The sequence below is a fragment of the Plasmodium gaboni genome, chromosome 3, assembly GCF_001602025.1.
Source record: "Plasmodium gaboni strain SY75 chromosome 3, whole genome shotgun sequence".
Taxonomy (NCBI): Eukaryota; Apicomplexa; class Aconoidasida; order Haemosporida; family Plasmodiidae; genus Plasmodium; species Plasmodium gaboni.
In genome coordinates, this window is record NC_031483.1 from 409699 (window position 1) to 425894 (window position 16196).

Below are 16196 nucleotides of genomic sequence, written 5' to 3' on the forward strand. Positions count from 1 at the left end.
TTATATTTATTTGTATTTATTTATATATTTTGTTTTTTTTCTTTTCTTTTTATTCATATGAAAAAGAAATATATATTATTATTTAAAGTATCATATATTTTTTTTTTTTTTTTTTTCTTAATTTCCTAATATATTTAATATGACATAATAATTATATAATACTCACGATATTGTAAATATGATGGTATATATAAATAAAATTATCCATATAAAAAATATATATATTATATATATAATAATAATATATATTTCTAATATGTTTGTTACTACATTATATATATGTAACTATATGTTATAATATGTTATATTTATATATATATATATATATATTTATATATATATATAATATATATATTATTTTTTTTTTTTATGTGTACATTTTAATTTTTTTTTTTTTTTTTTAAGTTGCACACACAAAAATAAAAAGTATTAATATATATACATACATATATATAATATATATATATGAAGGAACGTTCTTAATTTATTTTTTATTATTTTCTTCTTCTTAAGGAAATAAAGACTAAATAAAAATAATATAAAATTAAAGATATATAATATATTACTAATCTTTTAAAATATTGGAAAAGTATGTAAATATAATTACCTGTATCTTTAAATAACATAAGAACACACTATTATATATGTATGAACTTATAAACATATTCTTATAAATTTATTTATGAGAATAATATAAGAGTGTATTAAAAAGACCTATCATACATTATATCATATAAATAAATTATATATATATATATTATATATCTTTATGCTTATATGACAAAATTAAAAAAAAAAAAAAAAAAAAAAAAAGTTTTATAAATATATATATGAAAAACATATAACAGATAAGAATAACTCTTTATAACGCTACTGTTTTTTTTTTTTTTTTTTTTTTTTTAAATAAAATCAAAGTATATTATTTATTATATATCACCATTTTAATGATAATAATGGACAGTCATTTATAATCTTATTTAAACTCACACATTTATAAAATATATATAAAGAATGTTATATGTGTATAATATTTATATAACCATTTATATTAATTCCTTAAGAATATAGAAAAAAAGAAAAACTTTATTCTTTTCACATGTATGTATATAAAAAAATATACATATCCTTTCTTTTCATATCCCATATAAAGAAGGAACTATATATTCCCTTCAACCATTTAATTTTTATAAAACTGTAATAATAAAATAAAAATAAAATAAAAATAAAATAAAAATAAAATAAAAGTAAAATCTTATATATAATATTATATATAATATTATTACAATGAACAAAATTAAAACAATCTACATTCTTTCTTCTTTTAATGATCCACCTTAAAACTGAATTTTATGAATATTTTATTATCATGTCATTTAAAAAAATTAAAAAAGATAGATAGATAAATAAATAATAAACAAATTATATATAATAAAATATAAACTACATAATATAAATGATTAAAAATATATATATATAATATATATTTATTTATTTATTTATAATATAATACTTTTATTTTCTCTTTCATGTATATAAAAAACTTTACTAGGATAATTAAAAAAAAAAAAAAATTAAAATAAAATAAAATAATATAATAATATCCTTTATTATAAATGATTAACTTTTTTATTATATATAATAAGAATATTTCGGTCGTATTTTTCTCCTTGACCTTTTTTTTTATTTTTTTTATTTTTATTTTTTTTTTTTTTTTTTTATAAATTAAAAATATAAGAATGAAACATTTAATGGTTATTTTTTTTGGAAGTTCCATAAGTTGTTGATAATATTTTAATATACTATACATTTTTAAAAATCAAAATAAAATAATAACCTAAAAATAAATAAACATAAATATATACATATATATATATATTTTATATACATATTACCTTTTTTATATAAACATGAAAAATGTAAAGGATAAAACGATAATCTCCCTTTTTATGTACAGTATTTCTACCACCGCTATAGTTTATCAGAATTATATTTTTATATCTAATTTATTAAAGAATTATCGAGCATTTGAATGGTTGTGCTTAAAAAATGAAGATGATAATATTATTAATGATGATTTCTTTGTATGCAATGAACAAGAAAATTATGTTCAATATTTATTAATTCTAGGATTTATTATTCAATTTTTATCAGGATCTATAGGAAGTGTATTAATAAAAATATTTTCTAAAAAATTGATAGCACAAACAGCATTTGTTTTTTTATTCTTTGGTTGGATTATACTAGGAACTGCTTTATCTTATTCAAAATATTATGTTGATAATAATATAAAAAATAAAATACCATTGGTCAGTTTTTTCTTAAACTTGTCTTTTATCTTTTTTGGAATAGGATCAGATAATTCTTACCTTCCAATTATTTATTATATTAATGACAGATATCCTGTGGAAGATATCAATAAAAATTTATATACAATTGAAAATAATAATAATAATAATAATAATAATAAATTACAAAAACTTAAATATATCCTAAAAAATAAAAATTATATACTAATCAGTACTATGTCATCACTAGCTGTTCTAAGCTTATTTGTAGGGAATGTCATAAATATTACTTTAAAATATCTACACTTCCAAAACAATGTTATAATTGTCATTTTAACCTACCTTGCCCTGTGCGTCATTCCTGCCTTTTTCATAGCAAACTTTCTTGATTACAATCCTAATATTATGCATAAAAATGATAATCAACTTGTATCAGAGGATAACATACAAACGGATGATGATAAAAATAAAATTAATTATATCAACAGTGTGAATGATATAAATAATATAAATGATGTTATTATTTCAAATAATTCAAATAATATAAATGATGTTATTATTTCAAATAATTCATATAATTCATATAATTCTATTAATATGCAACATAGTAAACAAAACACTCATAACATTAATCATAACGAACATGTTAATGAAAAAACACTTCTTAAAAATGACCTGAACAATTCAGGTGAAAAAAATGTACAGGCAGCTAGCCAAAATGTTGTTGTAGTGAATATGGGAAAGGACGAAATATATGAGCAAAATGAGAAAAGAAGAGTAAAATTATTAAATTTAAAAGATGTAGATTTTGGTTTATTAAAGAATCAGATCAAATCATCATTATATATATTTATTGTAGTTGAATTTTTTTTGATAACATTCAGTGTATGTTATTTTATGTTTTCATTATTTGACATATATGAAAATAATGTATTTGGTGATACCTTGAATATATATTCTTTAATATTACCATCTAGTTTTATATTTACCTTAATATTTGGCATAATAGCGGATGTAATAAATATATCAAATTTTATAAGTTTCAATTTAATATTAGGAATATTTGTATATATCCTTATATATTTTTATTATACTACAACAAATGTAACCATAGGATATATATCTTTAGTTATATATTTTTTTCATCAGAGTTTTTTTGCGAATCATATGTATATGTACATGTCTACTATATTTAAGCAGGATAATTTCTCAATTCTTATTGGCATAATAAATACATTTGCCTCACTAGCATTTTTTATGTCATATAAAATACATGAGTTTATAAAAATGAAGAATAAAAATAGTGTATATCCAAAGGCAATAGCTCAAGGGCTTTTTATATCTTATGTTGTTATTTTTTTTACGCACATATTTTATATTAAAAGAAAAATGCGTTATCACATGATTTCTGGTACTTTTTCAAAGTAGGGTCACCACTACGTATATATATATATATATATATATATATTATTTATTTTTATATTTATATTTATTTAATTTTTTTTTTTTTTTTTTTTTGAAAATAACTTTTTCATTTATGTGACAGGGGAATTTTCTATTCTTACGTACCTCTATATATATGAATAACTTTTAATATATTTTGTTTTATTGTAATTATATATATATATATATATATTTAAAACATTTTTAATTTATTAAATTATAACATATAGAAAATATTACTATTATTATTATATATATATATATATTTATTTATTTGTTTTTATTTTATTTTAATTTTTTTTTTTTTTTTCTTGAAAGAAAAAATGGCTTACCCTAGATATGCGAGCATGGTCTAGTGGCTATGACGTTCGCCTCACACGCGAAAGATCCCGAGTTCGATCCTCGGTGCTCGTATTTTAAATAAATAAATTTAAAATCATAAGAAAAATTAAAATTATAATATAAAATTATAAAAGTTAATATGTGATGGTAGTAATAATAATTATTAAAATGAAAAAATAAGAGGAAAAAAGAAAAAAACAACGTATTTTCAAAGGGGGAATTTATATATAATAAAAAAAAATATATTATATTAATTTATTATTTAATATGATTAAAAATGATCTTGTGTTTTCTTCTTAAGGGATAGTTTGAAAAGGCTTCTATCTAATATATATACCTTTAAATGGTATCAATATATATATATAATTATATATATATTAATATATATATAATTTATTACCTATTAAACATATGAGGAACCTAAAAAGAATAAGAATAAAAATAAAAATTGTGTAAACATTATTATATCTTAAAAGGTTTATTTTATTTTATAAAATAAGAACTTAATTTTTTTTTTTAAATATGTAAATAAAATGACAATACATATTTTATTTTTTTTTTGCTTTTTATTAGTTGGTCCCAGGCGGTCTCGAACCGCCGACCTTACGGTTATTAGCCGTACGCTCTAACCAACTGAGCTATAGGACCTCTATTAATGTTCTTCAATTAAATAAATATTATTAAAAAAAAAATAAAAAATAAAAAAAATTACAAAATGATTCTTACGTATATCATTTTTACGTTTTATTTTCCCAACTCATCAAAAAAAAAATACTATTATAAATATATATTAATATATATATATATAAATATATGTACACAAAAAAAAAAAAATTTTGTTACATATGATATTTGTACTTTATTATTAATATAATATAATATATAAATATATAAAATATATATTATATATATATATGCCCATAATTTTATATTTATTTTGAAAAAATATATAATTTTTTTTTTTTTTTTTTTTTTAATTTATAATTAAATCGGGACACTTCATCACAATATCATGTTATTTATAGGGAATATTATTTTGTTAAATATTTTCTTATTATCACTTTTAAAGATTTTTTTTAATCTTTTCTTTATATAAGATAATGATTTATATGTTTGATGTTACGAGGCACCAAAAAAAAATTCGACATAATAAATATATACATATATATATATATATATATAATATATGTATCTATTTATAGTTATGTAAGAATTTTTCTCTTTTTTTTTTTTTATTACTAGCTTCTTTGAAAAAATTATATATACAATATTTATATGCTCAGTAATATATAAGACATTTTTCTATTTCTTTTAAAATATAAAATTATAAAGAACCTTTTTAATATTTTAAAAATATTTATTAATTGATAAATTTACACCTGAATATCATTATTTATCATTTCTCTAACTTTTAAAAGAAACAAATTAATAAGAATAAATTTTAAAAAGCATTATAAAAAAAAAATACTAACAGGGAAATAATATACATTTCATATAGTTTTTTTTAATAACAATTATGTGCAGCAATTGTATTATTATATATATATAATAAAATAGTTGTCTATATAAATAATATATATATATATATGTATTATATTATATCTGTTTTTTAAAAGAGAATTTATGAAAATTTAAAAATTACCCACAACACTTTATTACTATAACTTATATAATTGTATTTTAATTTTTTTATAAACCCATATCCATTATTTAAAATATATAAATTGAACAATTCTTTTTTTATATTTACAAAAAAAAGAAAAAAAAAAAGAATTCTATAATTTTTTAATTTAAATTATATTTTTTCTACCTATATTTTTTAAGTTTTTACAAAACAGTATAATGTTATAAAAATAAAGGAACATTTTTTTAAAAAGGAAAAATAATTTTCTTTTTTAATATTTATATTAATAGTGTTATAATAAAAATTTTATTTATATATTTAATATTTACATGTTTATGAAAAAGAAAATAATAAAGTATGTTTTTTTTTTTTAATGTATATAATTTTTTTATTATATATATATATATATATATATATATATATATTTCTTCAAAATATATAATTAAAAAAAAAAAAAATCCTCTAAATTTTTTAACATTGTAAAGGAAATATATTATTTATTAATAAATAAATATATATATATATATTAATATTATTTATAATAATATATTATATATATAATATTATTATATATATATATTTTTTTTTTTGTATATGCATCGATGTTAAGGTGATAAGTGGATGGTAATATTTTTTATTACCCTTCTAAAAATTCATTTTATATATTGATAAAAATATATAAGAATAAAGAGCCAAGTAATATCAATAAATATAAAATATATATATAAATATATATATTTTTTTCTGTAAAAACAAAAAGTATCATAAGAATAAAATCCATATATATAATATATATATATATAATATATATATTCTTATATCAACATTATTGTATTTATATATTATATTATAATAATATTTTTTACTTATAAATAAATATATATATATATAATATATATATAATCACATATTATTTAAATTTCATTTATTTATTTATATATATATATATAATAATAATATAATAACAAAATACCCAATTTTGAAACTTTATAAAAAATTATTAAAAAAAAAAAAAAAAAAAAAAAAATTGTGTCACAAAAATAAAAAAAATATATTATTCAATTTTAATAAAAGGAAAATTTTTTTTTTTTTTTTTAAATAAAATAATAATATTTCCTTATTTTTTAATTTTTCAATTAGTCAATTTTTTTTTTTTTTTTATATAAACTGTTGAAGCTTTTTTTTATTTTTTTATATTAAAAAATGAAGTTTAACAAACGTAAGTTTTTTTTATAAATCCAAAATGAAGAGAAACAATAAAACATCTGATATATATATATATATATATATATATATATATATATGTATGTATTTGTTTATTTTTATATAAGTTGAAAAAGAGTTGTTTTTTTTTTGTTCATTAATATATATATATATATATATATATATATATATATATATATATATTGAATGAAGAATTATTAAAAAAGATATGACCTTACAAAACATATAATATATATATATATATATATATATATATTATTATGTGATGTAACCTTGTGGCTTTTTTTTTTTTTTAATAATATATATATATTTGAATATATATACATATATATATATATATATATATATGTTTATTTTTATTTTTTTTTTTTATTACAGAAAAATCATCTTCCCGAAGGAAAATGAGAAAAGCTCATTTTACTGCTCCCGCAGGTCTAAGAAGAAAAATTATGTCATCAAAATTATCAAAAGAATTAAGATTAAAATATAAGGTATAATATATTTATGATATGTATAATTATGTGTAATAAAGTGTATATGTAAAATAATTTTCCCTTTATATACATTACATATATATTATATATATATGTATATATATATATATATATATATGTATTTTTTTTTTTTTTTTTTTTTCCTTTTTGAAGACACGATCGTTACCTGTTAGAAAAGACGATGAGGTTCTCATATGCAGAGGACACAACCACGGAAGAGAAGGAAAAGTTGTAAAAATTAACAGAAAGAGATATAAGATTTATGTAGAAAGAGTTACAAGAGAAAAAGTAAATGGAGAGTCAACTTTTATTGGTATTCATCCAAGTAATGTTGTATTAACCAAATTAAAGGTTGATAAAAATCGTAAAAAAATTTTAGATAGAAAAGCTGCAAAGGAAAATTAAAAACATATACATACACATATTTATATATAAAATATAATTAATTGGTCTTTCTTATTTATATTTGGATATAATAAAATGTTAAAAATATTCAAACGGCATATAATAATATATATATATAATATTTATATGTTATGGAGATTCCCTTCTCACTGTTTTGAACCTTAACAATTTATAACATTTATAACATTTTTATTTATTCATTTATTTATTTATTTTTTTTTTTTTTTTTTTTTTTCTAAAAACTTAATAAAAATAAGTGTATTTAAAAATAATTTAATTAAAAAAATTAAATAATATAAAAATTAACACGACATTTATGTGGATACATAAATTATATATATATTATATGTATATATTATATATATATATATATTATATATTTATAATGTAACTTATTTTCTATCATTTTGTTTTTCTTATAAACATATACTTATTATTATAAAGTCACATAACAACGGTTAATAATATTTTCTTCTTATTATATTCTTATTTTTAATCACACGTATTTCTTTTTTATATTTTTTCACTTGAACTAGCTATTTTAATATTTAGAAATATATATATATATATATATATATATATGTAGCTATATTTAAAAAAAAAAAAAAAAATTATGAACAGTTCAGGTTTTTTTTTTTTTTTTTTTTTTTTTTTCTACCTTCAAAGGATAAGCAAAATATAATAGATAGGTCTAAAATAATTTAACATATTAATAGACAGAAGAAGGAAAATATAAAAAAGAATTTGCATATATTTAAAAAAAATTATGTTAAAAACAAAACATTTTAAAAAAGAAGAAAAAAAATAAAAAAATAAAATTAAATATTTTTAAATATATATATGTTTGTGTGTATATAATATATTATTAGACATATATATTTTTTTTTTTACATTTATTATATTTAAATATAATACAACCCAAACAAATAACAAATAGAAATATTCAGAATTGTTATATTGTTTTTCAATATGGGAGGAAGTCTATGCATTTTTCAACGCCAGGTTTTTTTTTATTTTTCATTATAAATATTTGTAGTACTTTTCAAATTTGTCATAATGAATAAATATATATGTATATATATATATTTTTTTTTTTTTTTTTTTTTCTCTATGTAGAAATATGATGATATGGTTAAAGGTAAAAAAAAAAGTGTAGGTAGGACATCAAACAAATTCGAAAATGTTGAGAATAAGAACAATAATATTTTAAATAATGATAATGTGGAAAGTATAAATAATATAAATTCAGAACAAGACTATTCAGACATGGATTCTTTTTCAAGTGATGAAAATATAAAAAGAAATAAAGAAGAAATAAATATAGATAAATATAATCAAATAGAAAATTTTGATTATTTTGATAATTTTGAAAAAGTAAAAAATTACAATAAAACAAATATAAATATATATAGAAGATATATGAGTACTCCTAATTTGACAAGAAAAAAGACAATGCTTATAAAAAAAAATAAATCTTTTCCTTGTTCTCATACATGTTATGACTATCTTAATAATACATTGAAAGGAACACATTTTACATATACACATGAATTGCATAGTGGACCAAAATATGTAATAGATTCAACAGTATCAGAAAAATCCTTTTTAGAAACAAGCCAAATTGTATCAAATTCTTGTACCAATCAGTCAATGGGTTCTTTCAAATTTGACGAATGGTAAGAATATCATAAATAGATATATAAAATAAATATTTCATCTTATTATTATGTATATGTATATATATATATATATATATTTTTTTTTTTTTCTTTGCAGTAATGGATATTCATCTTCCTCCTTTAAATTCAACCAATCAAACGAAGACGATGGAACTAAGAGCATCAGACTTGTCATAGAAAACGAAACAAATAATAACGAGATAAAAGAATATAACAAAATTATAAAAACATCACATTCGTTATACTGCTTAAATGATAATTTTAATAAAACAAAAAAATTCAAAATTAAAAAAAGCAACTCTACATATTTTAATGATAAAAATATTTCTTTATGTTTTTAAAGTGTATCACATTATAATATCAAATTATAAGTTTTAAAAAAAATATATATATAGATATATAATTATATATGAATAGATAAATATATACATATATATATAAATATAAATATATTCGTGTGTATAACTTAACATCTACTTTCTTGGATTATCACCTGATTCGTGACTTGGTCCTTGTTTAGAATATTCTTTAACTATAAAAAATAAAATAAATAAATAAATATATATATATATATATATACATTCATGTGATATTTAAAAAATTCCATATATATATTTCTATTTATTTATATTGACTTACATATTTTTTGACTAAAATTTGGATGTAACGAATTCAAGAACATAGACTGATTAATATAATTTTTATTAATTTTATTTTTTTTGTTATATTTTTTTTCTTCTTCTATAAATGACTGTATATTTTCATTCATACAAGAATTCAATAAATGATTTTCAGAAGAATTATTTTTATAATTATTTAAAAAGTTTGAAATAGATTCTATGTTATTAAAATTTATTTGTTCTAATAAATTTGTGTTATCCTTATTTAATAAATTTATTTCTTGTACTTGTTGATCATTTTTTAAATTATTTAAAAATTCTTGTTCATAGTTTTTTATATCATTATATATAGAATTGAGTGAAATATTATTTTTTTGTTTGTCAGAATTTTCTTGAGCCTTTTGAAAATCTGAAAAATTATTATCAAAGAAATTATTTTCTTCAAAAGGGGGTTGTTTATTTGTATTATTATCATCAGTTGTATTTATGTCTTTGTTTGTTTTATTATTATCTGTATGTAAATCAATTGGGGATTCGTTTTCACTTGTTAATTTTTTATGACTATTATTCTTTTCATCCTCAACATTATTTAGGTCATTTTTTTCTTCATCATCTATATGTTCTTTATTTAAATTATTTATATGTTTATTATTTATATCGTTTGTATTTTCTTTATTTAAATGATTTATATGTTTATTATTTATATCGTTTGTATTTTCTTTATTTTCATTCACATTCTCAATAATTATATTTCCTTTATCCTTTTCATGTTCATTATTTTCTTTCTGTATTTCAGAATTTATATTGTCGTGTTCATTTGATTGAATTTGTTCTAGCTCATTTTCTTCATCTTTTTTTTTTTTATTAATCCTTTTAATATGTTTTGAATACCCATTTTTCTGTGTACTATTATATAAGATTTAAAATTATGAAAAATTTTATGTGGCATTTTGTTATAATTGCTTTTATTGTTATAAATAAGAAAATAAAATGTTACAATATAATCTTGAATAATACGAAGTTTCTGACAAGCCAAACTAAAGAAATAGATGATGAACAGATTCTTTCAAAGGTAGAAAGATTGGAACAAGATGAAAAAAAAAACAAAAAATATAAACAGGGAGAAAGAATTAAAGAAGAAAATAAAAATACGAATCCATTAGAACTGGTTAAGAATTTTTTTTTTAAAAATACAATTGAAGAAAAAAATAAGTTATATTTAAAAGATGCTATAAGTGATATTAATTTAGATAGTTTTACATATCTTCATAATAAAAATGGAGACGATTCATTAAATGATAATATAAATGATCATAAATATTATAATAATAGAAAACAAAACGATAATGATGATAATAAAAGAGATTATAATGATGATAATAAAAGAGATTATAATGATGATAATAAAAGAGATTATAATGATAATAATAAAAGAGATTATAATGATAATAATAATAAAAGAGATTATAATGATAATAATAAAAGAGATTATAATAATAATAAAAGAGATTATAATAATAATAATAATAATAGAGATTATAATAATGATAAGAATGATTATAATAAACATTACACAAATTATAATAACAGTGAATATAATAATGAGGAGAATTATAATGATTATAACAATGAAGAAAATTATAATGATTATAACAATGAAGAATATTATAATAATAATAATAATAATAAAATAGAATATGAAAATGAAAAACAATATGAGAATAAAAAAGAAGTAGATAGAAAGAAAATGTTCAAACTTGCCATCGAATTAAAAAATGGCTCCAAAAAAAAAAAAAAAAATATTAATAAATGTATAGAAATTTTTCAAAATTTAATAACTGACAAGAATGATAAAATAACACGTTCTTCTTGTTATGAATTAGGAAAAATATATTTTTTTGGATATAAAAATTATTTCTTTTCATATAAAAGAAATATAAACTTAAGTTTGTATTATCTAGAAAAAGCTGCTATGATGAAAAATCCAGCAGCTTTACACTTTTTAAGTTTTATTTATTTTTTTGATTTTCATAAAATAGAACAAAATAATAAAAGTAACCAAAAAAAAAATATTCAAAATGTGCATAATTTACAACAAAATGAAAATTTTATTAAAAAATCCATCGAATATGAAATGATCGCAGCGTCACTCAATTACATCCCTTCCATTTTAACACTCGCATATAAATTCTTATATGGTATTAATATGAAACAAAACTGCTACAAATCTAAGAAATTATATAAAACTGTTGCTGAAAATGTTATGAACTCGGATTATATTAATATCCCACTTTCAGAACTAGATTTACTAAACGGAGAAAATTTAAATATACATAATGAAATTAACAACATGAAAAATAATGAAGAAGAAATTCTTGAATTCTTAAATGAACAAATTAAAGGAGGTGATGTAATGGCCATGTATGACCTTGGAAAAAAATATAAAGAAGAAAAAAACTTTAAACAAGCTTTCAAATATATTAATGAAGCTTCGAAAAAAAATAATCTACTAGCCCTAAAAGAATTGGGAATTATTTATTTGTATGGCTATGGAGTTCAGAAGGACATAAACAAAAGTATAGAAAACTTTTCAAAGGTAAACACAAAAAAATAAAATAAAAAATAAAATGAAATGAAATAAAAAGGAATATAAAAAAATATAAAAAAATATAAACAAATATAAAAAAATATAAACAAATATAAAGAAATATAAAAAAATATAAAGAAATATAAAAAAATGAAATGAAATAAAAAGGAATATAAAAAAATATAAACAAATATAAAAAAATATAAAAAAATGAAATGAAATAAAAAGGAATATAAAAAAATATAAACAAATATAAAAAAATATAAAGAAAATGTCTTACAATGGGTATATGCTTGTTGGGATGTTTTTATGTATCCAATATTTTATATATTTTTTTACTAACCACTTATAATTTATGCACCATTCATAAATTGCATTCTTCGTTCATAATTTTTTTTATGCACTGTTCATAATTTTTTCATGTATTGTTCATAATTTTTTTATGCACCGTTCATAATTTTTTCATATATCGTTCATATTTTATTATTTTATTTTATTTTTTATGTTTGCATTTTATATAGGCTGCGGAAGCTGGTGATGTCGAATCCAAATGTTATTTAGGGTACATTTATTATTTCATCGATGGGTATAAAGATTTAGAGTTGTCATTAAAATACTTGATTGAAGCAGCTAGCCACGATTATGGAGAAGCTTTTTTTTTCTTGGCAGAAATTATTTTGGACATATCAATGAGAAAGCAATACATATCTGATTATGTGTATGAAGTGGTATTTAAATTATATGAGCATTCTGCTGATTTGGGTTATGTTCAGGCATATTTCAGAGAAGCTCAATTGTATGAAATTGGGAAGGGTGTTAAGCAGTCTTGTTTGAATGCAACATTGTCATATAAATTTATAGCTGAAAGTACTTTATGGATAAATAACATAAGACAAGGTTATTTTAAAATGAGCAAAAATACATATAAATATAAATATAAATATATATATATATATGTATATATTTTTTATTTATTTGTTTATTTTTTTTTTTTTTTTCCACCTTTAGGCATGGATTATTATCTTGATAAGGATTACTTGAAAGCGTTTTATACATATGCTTTGGCATCATATGAGGGATATGAAATTGCTCAGAATAATTTAATATATATTTATAGGACAAACAAATTGAATAACATTATAAATCCAAGGAAAATTATGTTGGTATTAAATTTATTATATAAGCAAGGAAATTATAAGGCTTTATATGAAATGGGAGAAATATATAAGGAACAAAATAAAGAGGAATTGTCTGTATCATATTATAAGTTAGGTTTAAAAAAAGGTGATTTGAGAAACTTATTACCCTTATCAATGTATTATGAAAAGCATAAGGACCATGATAGGTAATCTTATAAAATTTGTTATATATATATGTTATATGTATGTATATATATATATATATATATATATATATATATATATATATATCTATTTATATTTATTTATTTGTGTGCGTGCTAGCATAATGTTGTGTTGTCATATTATATATATAATATAATGTTTTATTTTTATTTTTATTTTTAGGGCCTTGAAATATATCAACTACTTCATAAAACAAAGAAATAGAGAGAAAGAAATTAGCAACACAAAACTGGAGAAAATAAAAAATGTTCTTGATAGCACGTTGTTATATTTTCGTAAATATAAATTATTTTTTAAAAACTTGTATAATTTTAAACAAAAAAATAAAGTGCAATGAATGCAATAAAAATTAAAAATGTTAAGTAAATATAAATAAATAAATATATATATATATATATATATATATATATAACTCATATTTGTGATACAACAGTTATGTTTACTCGAATCACCTTTATTTATTTTTCTGTTTATATTATATATGTATGTATTTTTTTTTTTTTTTTTATTTTTTTTTCATTTTTTAAAAAAAATATTCCATTTGAATAAGAACTTATATTAATTTATTTATTCTTTAATTCATTTTTAAATTAAAAAATATTTTATACATAAATAATATATTGTTATAAAAAAAAAAAAAAAAAAAGGCAAACTAAGAAAAAAATATGATAAGAGAAAATAAGAGAAGAATGTTATTCGTGTATTATGTCAATCTATTTCTGTTTGATTATAATTTTCCTTTGATGTTTCCATTTCACATGGAGCATACACATAACTATGATCTGTGTAATTAACATTATTATTATTGATATGTACAATATCTTTATTTATTTTATTTTCTTCTATATTAGATACATTATTGTTGGTTTGATTATTTATTGTTTTTTGTTCTTCCTCATTTGAAATATTTTTTATATTTTTTGAAATGTTTAAAATATCTTTATATGGAAATTTGATAAGAGAATAAAAATTAGACATTTTTTTTTTATCATAATAATTATATGGAAATTGTGGATATTCATAATAAAATAAATTTGGATATTCATCATAATGTAGAGCATCTTTTTTTTTTTTCAATTCTTCAATATTATTAGAAGAATTAATATTTATATTTTCATCTTTTGATATATGAATTTTATTAACTAGCCATTCACAATCTATATCATTTTTTAAAATATCTTGAACTTTTTTATTATGTAATACTTCTTGTGGTATGTATGTTATATTTGTATTATAATTTTCTTGAATTAAAAACTTGGCCCATTCATATAAAATACATTTCATGTTCTCTTTCTTTAATATTCTTATTTCTTCATTTTTAAATACTTGAAACCTTTTCAACAACAAATCTTGTAACTCCAAATACTTTAAATTGGCTAGCATCAAAAAATGAGCCTTTGACCGAAACATTATGAAATATATATATATATAAAAGAATAAGGAAAAAAAAAAAAAAAAAAAAAAATGAATATTTCAAAATGTGAAAAATTTGAAAGGTATCAAATTATATGTGACAAAAAAAAGGTACACATAAATGTAAGGTTTGATATCTCTGTTATTATATATATATATATATAATATGTCATATAACTTTGTTAGGTTGATAAATAATTTTCTATCATTTCTAAGAACAGCCATGAGAATATTCCACTCAGATCGATCCCAAAAACATTCGGGATAATTTTCTATACAAAAAAAAAAAAAAAATATATTCTCATATATATAATAGACATGTTAATATATATATATATATATATATATATATATATATATATATATATGTGTGTCATTTGGAAGGGTCTCCCTTTATTCTTATTAGGTAAATATTTTCATTTTCATTTTCATTTTTTTATTTTCATAGTTACATGGAAGAATTGTACATAATTATTTGTAAAAGTGAATATAAAAACAAAGGGATTTAAATGAGGGTTAATCTGAGGCAGCCATTCCAACAAGCATCTTATATATATTATAAATTTGTAAATCCTCAAAAAATAAAAATATAAAAATATATATATATATATATATATATGAAGAAAAAACGTGCTTAGTCAATACATCAATTTTATCACATTTACATTTCTGTTTTTTTTTTTTTATATAAATCTTTTATATTACCTTACAAAATG

General features: G+C 17.8%; 7 protein-coding genes and 2 non-coding genes across 9 annotated transcripts in view; 5 read left to right on the forward strand and 4 right to left on the reverse strand.

Moving 5' to 3' along the window:
- Positions 1 to 1907: 1907 nt before the first annotated feature.
- On the forward strand, positions 1908 to 3713 carry PGSY75_0312500 (putative transporter; the record flags this gene model as incomplete). Its single annotated transcript, XM_018783980.1, has 1 exon — positions 1908 to 3713. The coding sequence occupies one exon, from the start codon at positions 1908 to 1910 to the stop codon at positions 3711 to 3713; it is 1806 nt and encodes a 601-aa protein (XP_018643563.1).
- Positions 3714 to 4069: 356 nt separating this feature from the next.
- Positions 4070 to 4152, forward strand: PGSY75_0312600. Its single transcript has one exon. It is a non-coding gene; the product is annotated as a tRNA-Val (tRNA).
- Positions 4153 to 4642: 490 nt separating this feature from the next.
- On the reverse strand, positions 4643 to 4718 carry PGSY75_0312700. Its single transcript has one exon. It is a non-coding gene; the product is annotated as a tRNA-Ile (tRNA).
- Positions 4719 to 6897: 2179 nt separating this feature from the next.
- PGSY75_0312800 (putative 60S ribosomal protein L26) lies at positions 6898 to 7817 on the forward strand (the record flags this gene model as incomplete). The annotated part of the gene is made up of 3 exons (XM_018783981.1): positions 6898 to 6913; positions 7297 to 7409; positions 7566 to 7817. The coding sequence occupies 3 exons, from the start codon at positions 6898 to 6900 to the stop codon at positions 7815 to 7817; spliced, it is 381 nt and encodes a 126-aa protein (XP_018643564.1).
- Positions 7818 to 8583: 766 nt separating this feature from the next.
- Positions 8584 to 9837, forward strand: PGSY75_0312900 (hypothetical protein; the record flags this gene model as incomplete). The annotated part of the gene is made up of 4 exons (XM_018783982.1): positions 8584 to 8586; positions 8755 to 8802; positions 8934 to 9493; positions 9594 to 9837. 4 exons carry the CDS (start codon positions 8584 to 8586, stop codon positions 9835 to 9837), a joined length of 855 nt encoding a protein of 284 aa, XP_018643565.1.
- A 132-nt stretch (positions 9838 to 9969) lies between these two features.
- On the reverse strand, positions 9970 to 10817 carry PGSY75_0313000 (hypothetical protein; the record flags this gene model as incomplete). The annotated part of the gene is made up of 2 exons (XM_018783983.1): positions 9970 to 10028; positions 10124 to 10817. Coding segments are annotated over 2 exons (753 nt in total), but the record flags the coding sequence as incomplete, so codon positions are not given.
- Positions 10818 to 11044: 227 nt separating this feature from the next.
- Positions 11045 to 14404, forward strand: PGSY75_0313100 (putative ubiquitin-protein ligase; the record flags this gene model as incomplete). The annotated part of the gene is made up of 4 exons (XM_018783984.1): positions 11045 to 12712; positions 13225 to 13600; positions 13712 to 14048; positions 14230 to 14404. The coding sequence occupies 4 exons, from the start codon at positions 11045 to 11047 to the stop codon at positions 14402 to 14404; spliced, it is 2556 nt and encodes an 851-aa protein (XP_018643567.1).
- Positions 14405 to 14775: 371 nt separating this feature from the next.
- Positions 14776 to 15477, reverse strand: PGSY75_0313200 (hypothetical protein; the record flags this gene model as incomplete). Its single annotated transcript, XM_018783985.1, has 1 exon — positions 14776 to 15477. One exon carries the CDS (start codon positions 15475 to 15477, stop codon positions 14776 to 14778), a length of 702 nt encoding a protein of 233 aa, XP_018643568.1.
- Positions 15478 to 15662: 185 nt separating this feature from the next.
- The window catches only part of PGSY75_0313300 (apicoplast conserved ycf19 protein precursor, unknown function), a gene marked incomplete at both ends in the record, with an annotated part of 1153 nt that continues 619 nt past the window's right edge, over positions 15663 to 16196 (reverse strand). Inside the window, 3 exons of the mRNA XM_018783986.1 lie at positions 15663 to 15752; positions 15933 to 16053; positions 16186 to 16196. The exon at positions 16186 to 16196 is cut by the window's right edge and continues 67 nt beyond it. Coding sequence (XP_018643569.1) covers positions 15663 to 15752; positions 15933 to 16053; positions 16186 to 16196 — 222 coding nt within the window. The remainder of the gene's footprint in view (positions 15753 to 15932; positions 16054 to 16185) is intronic.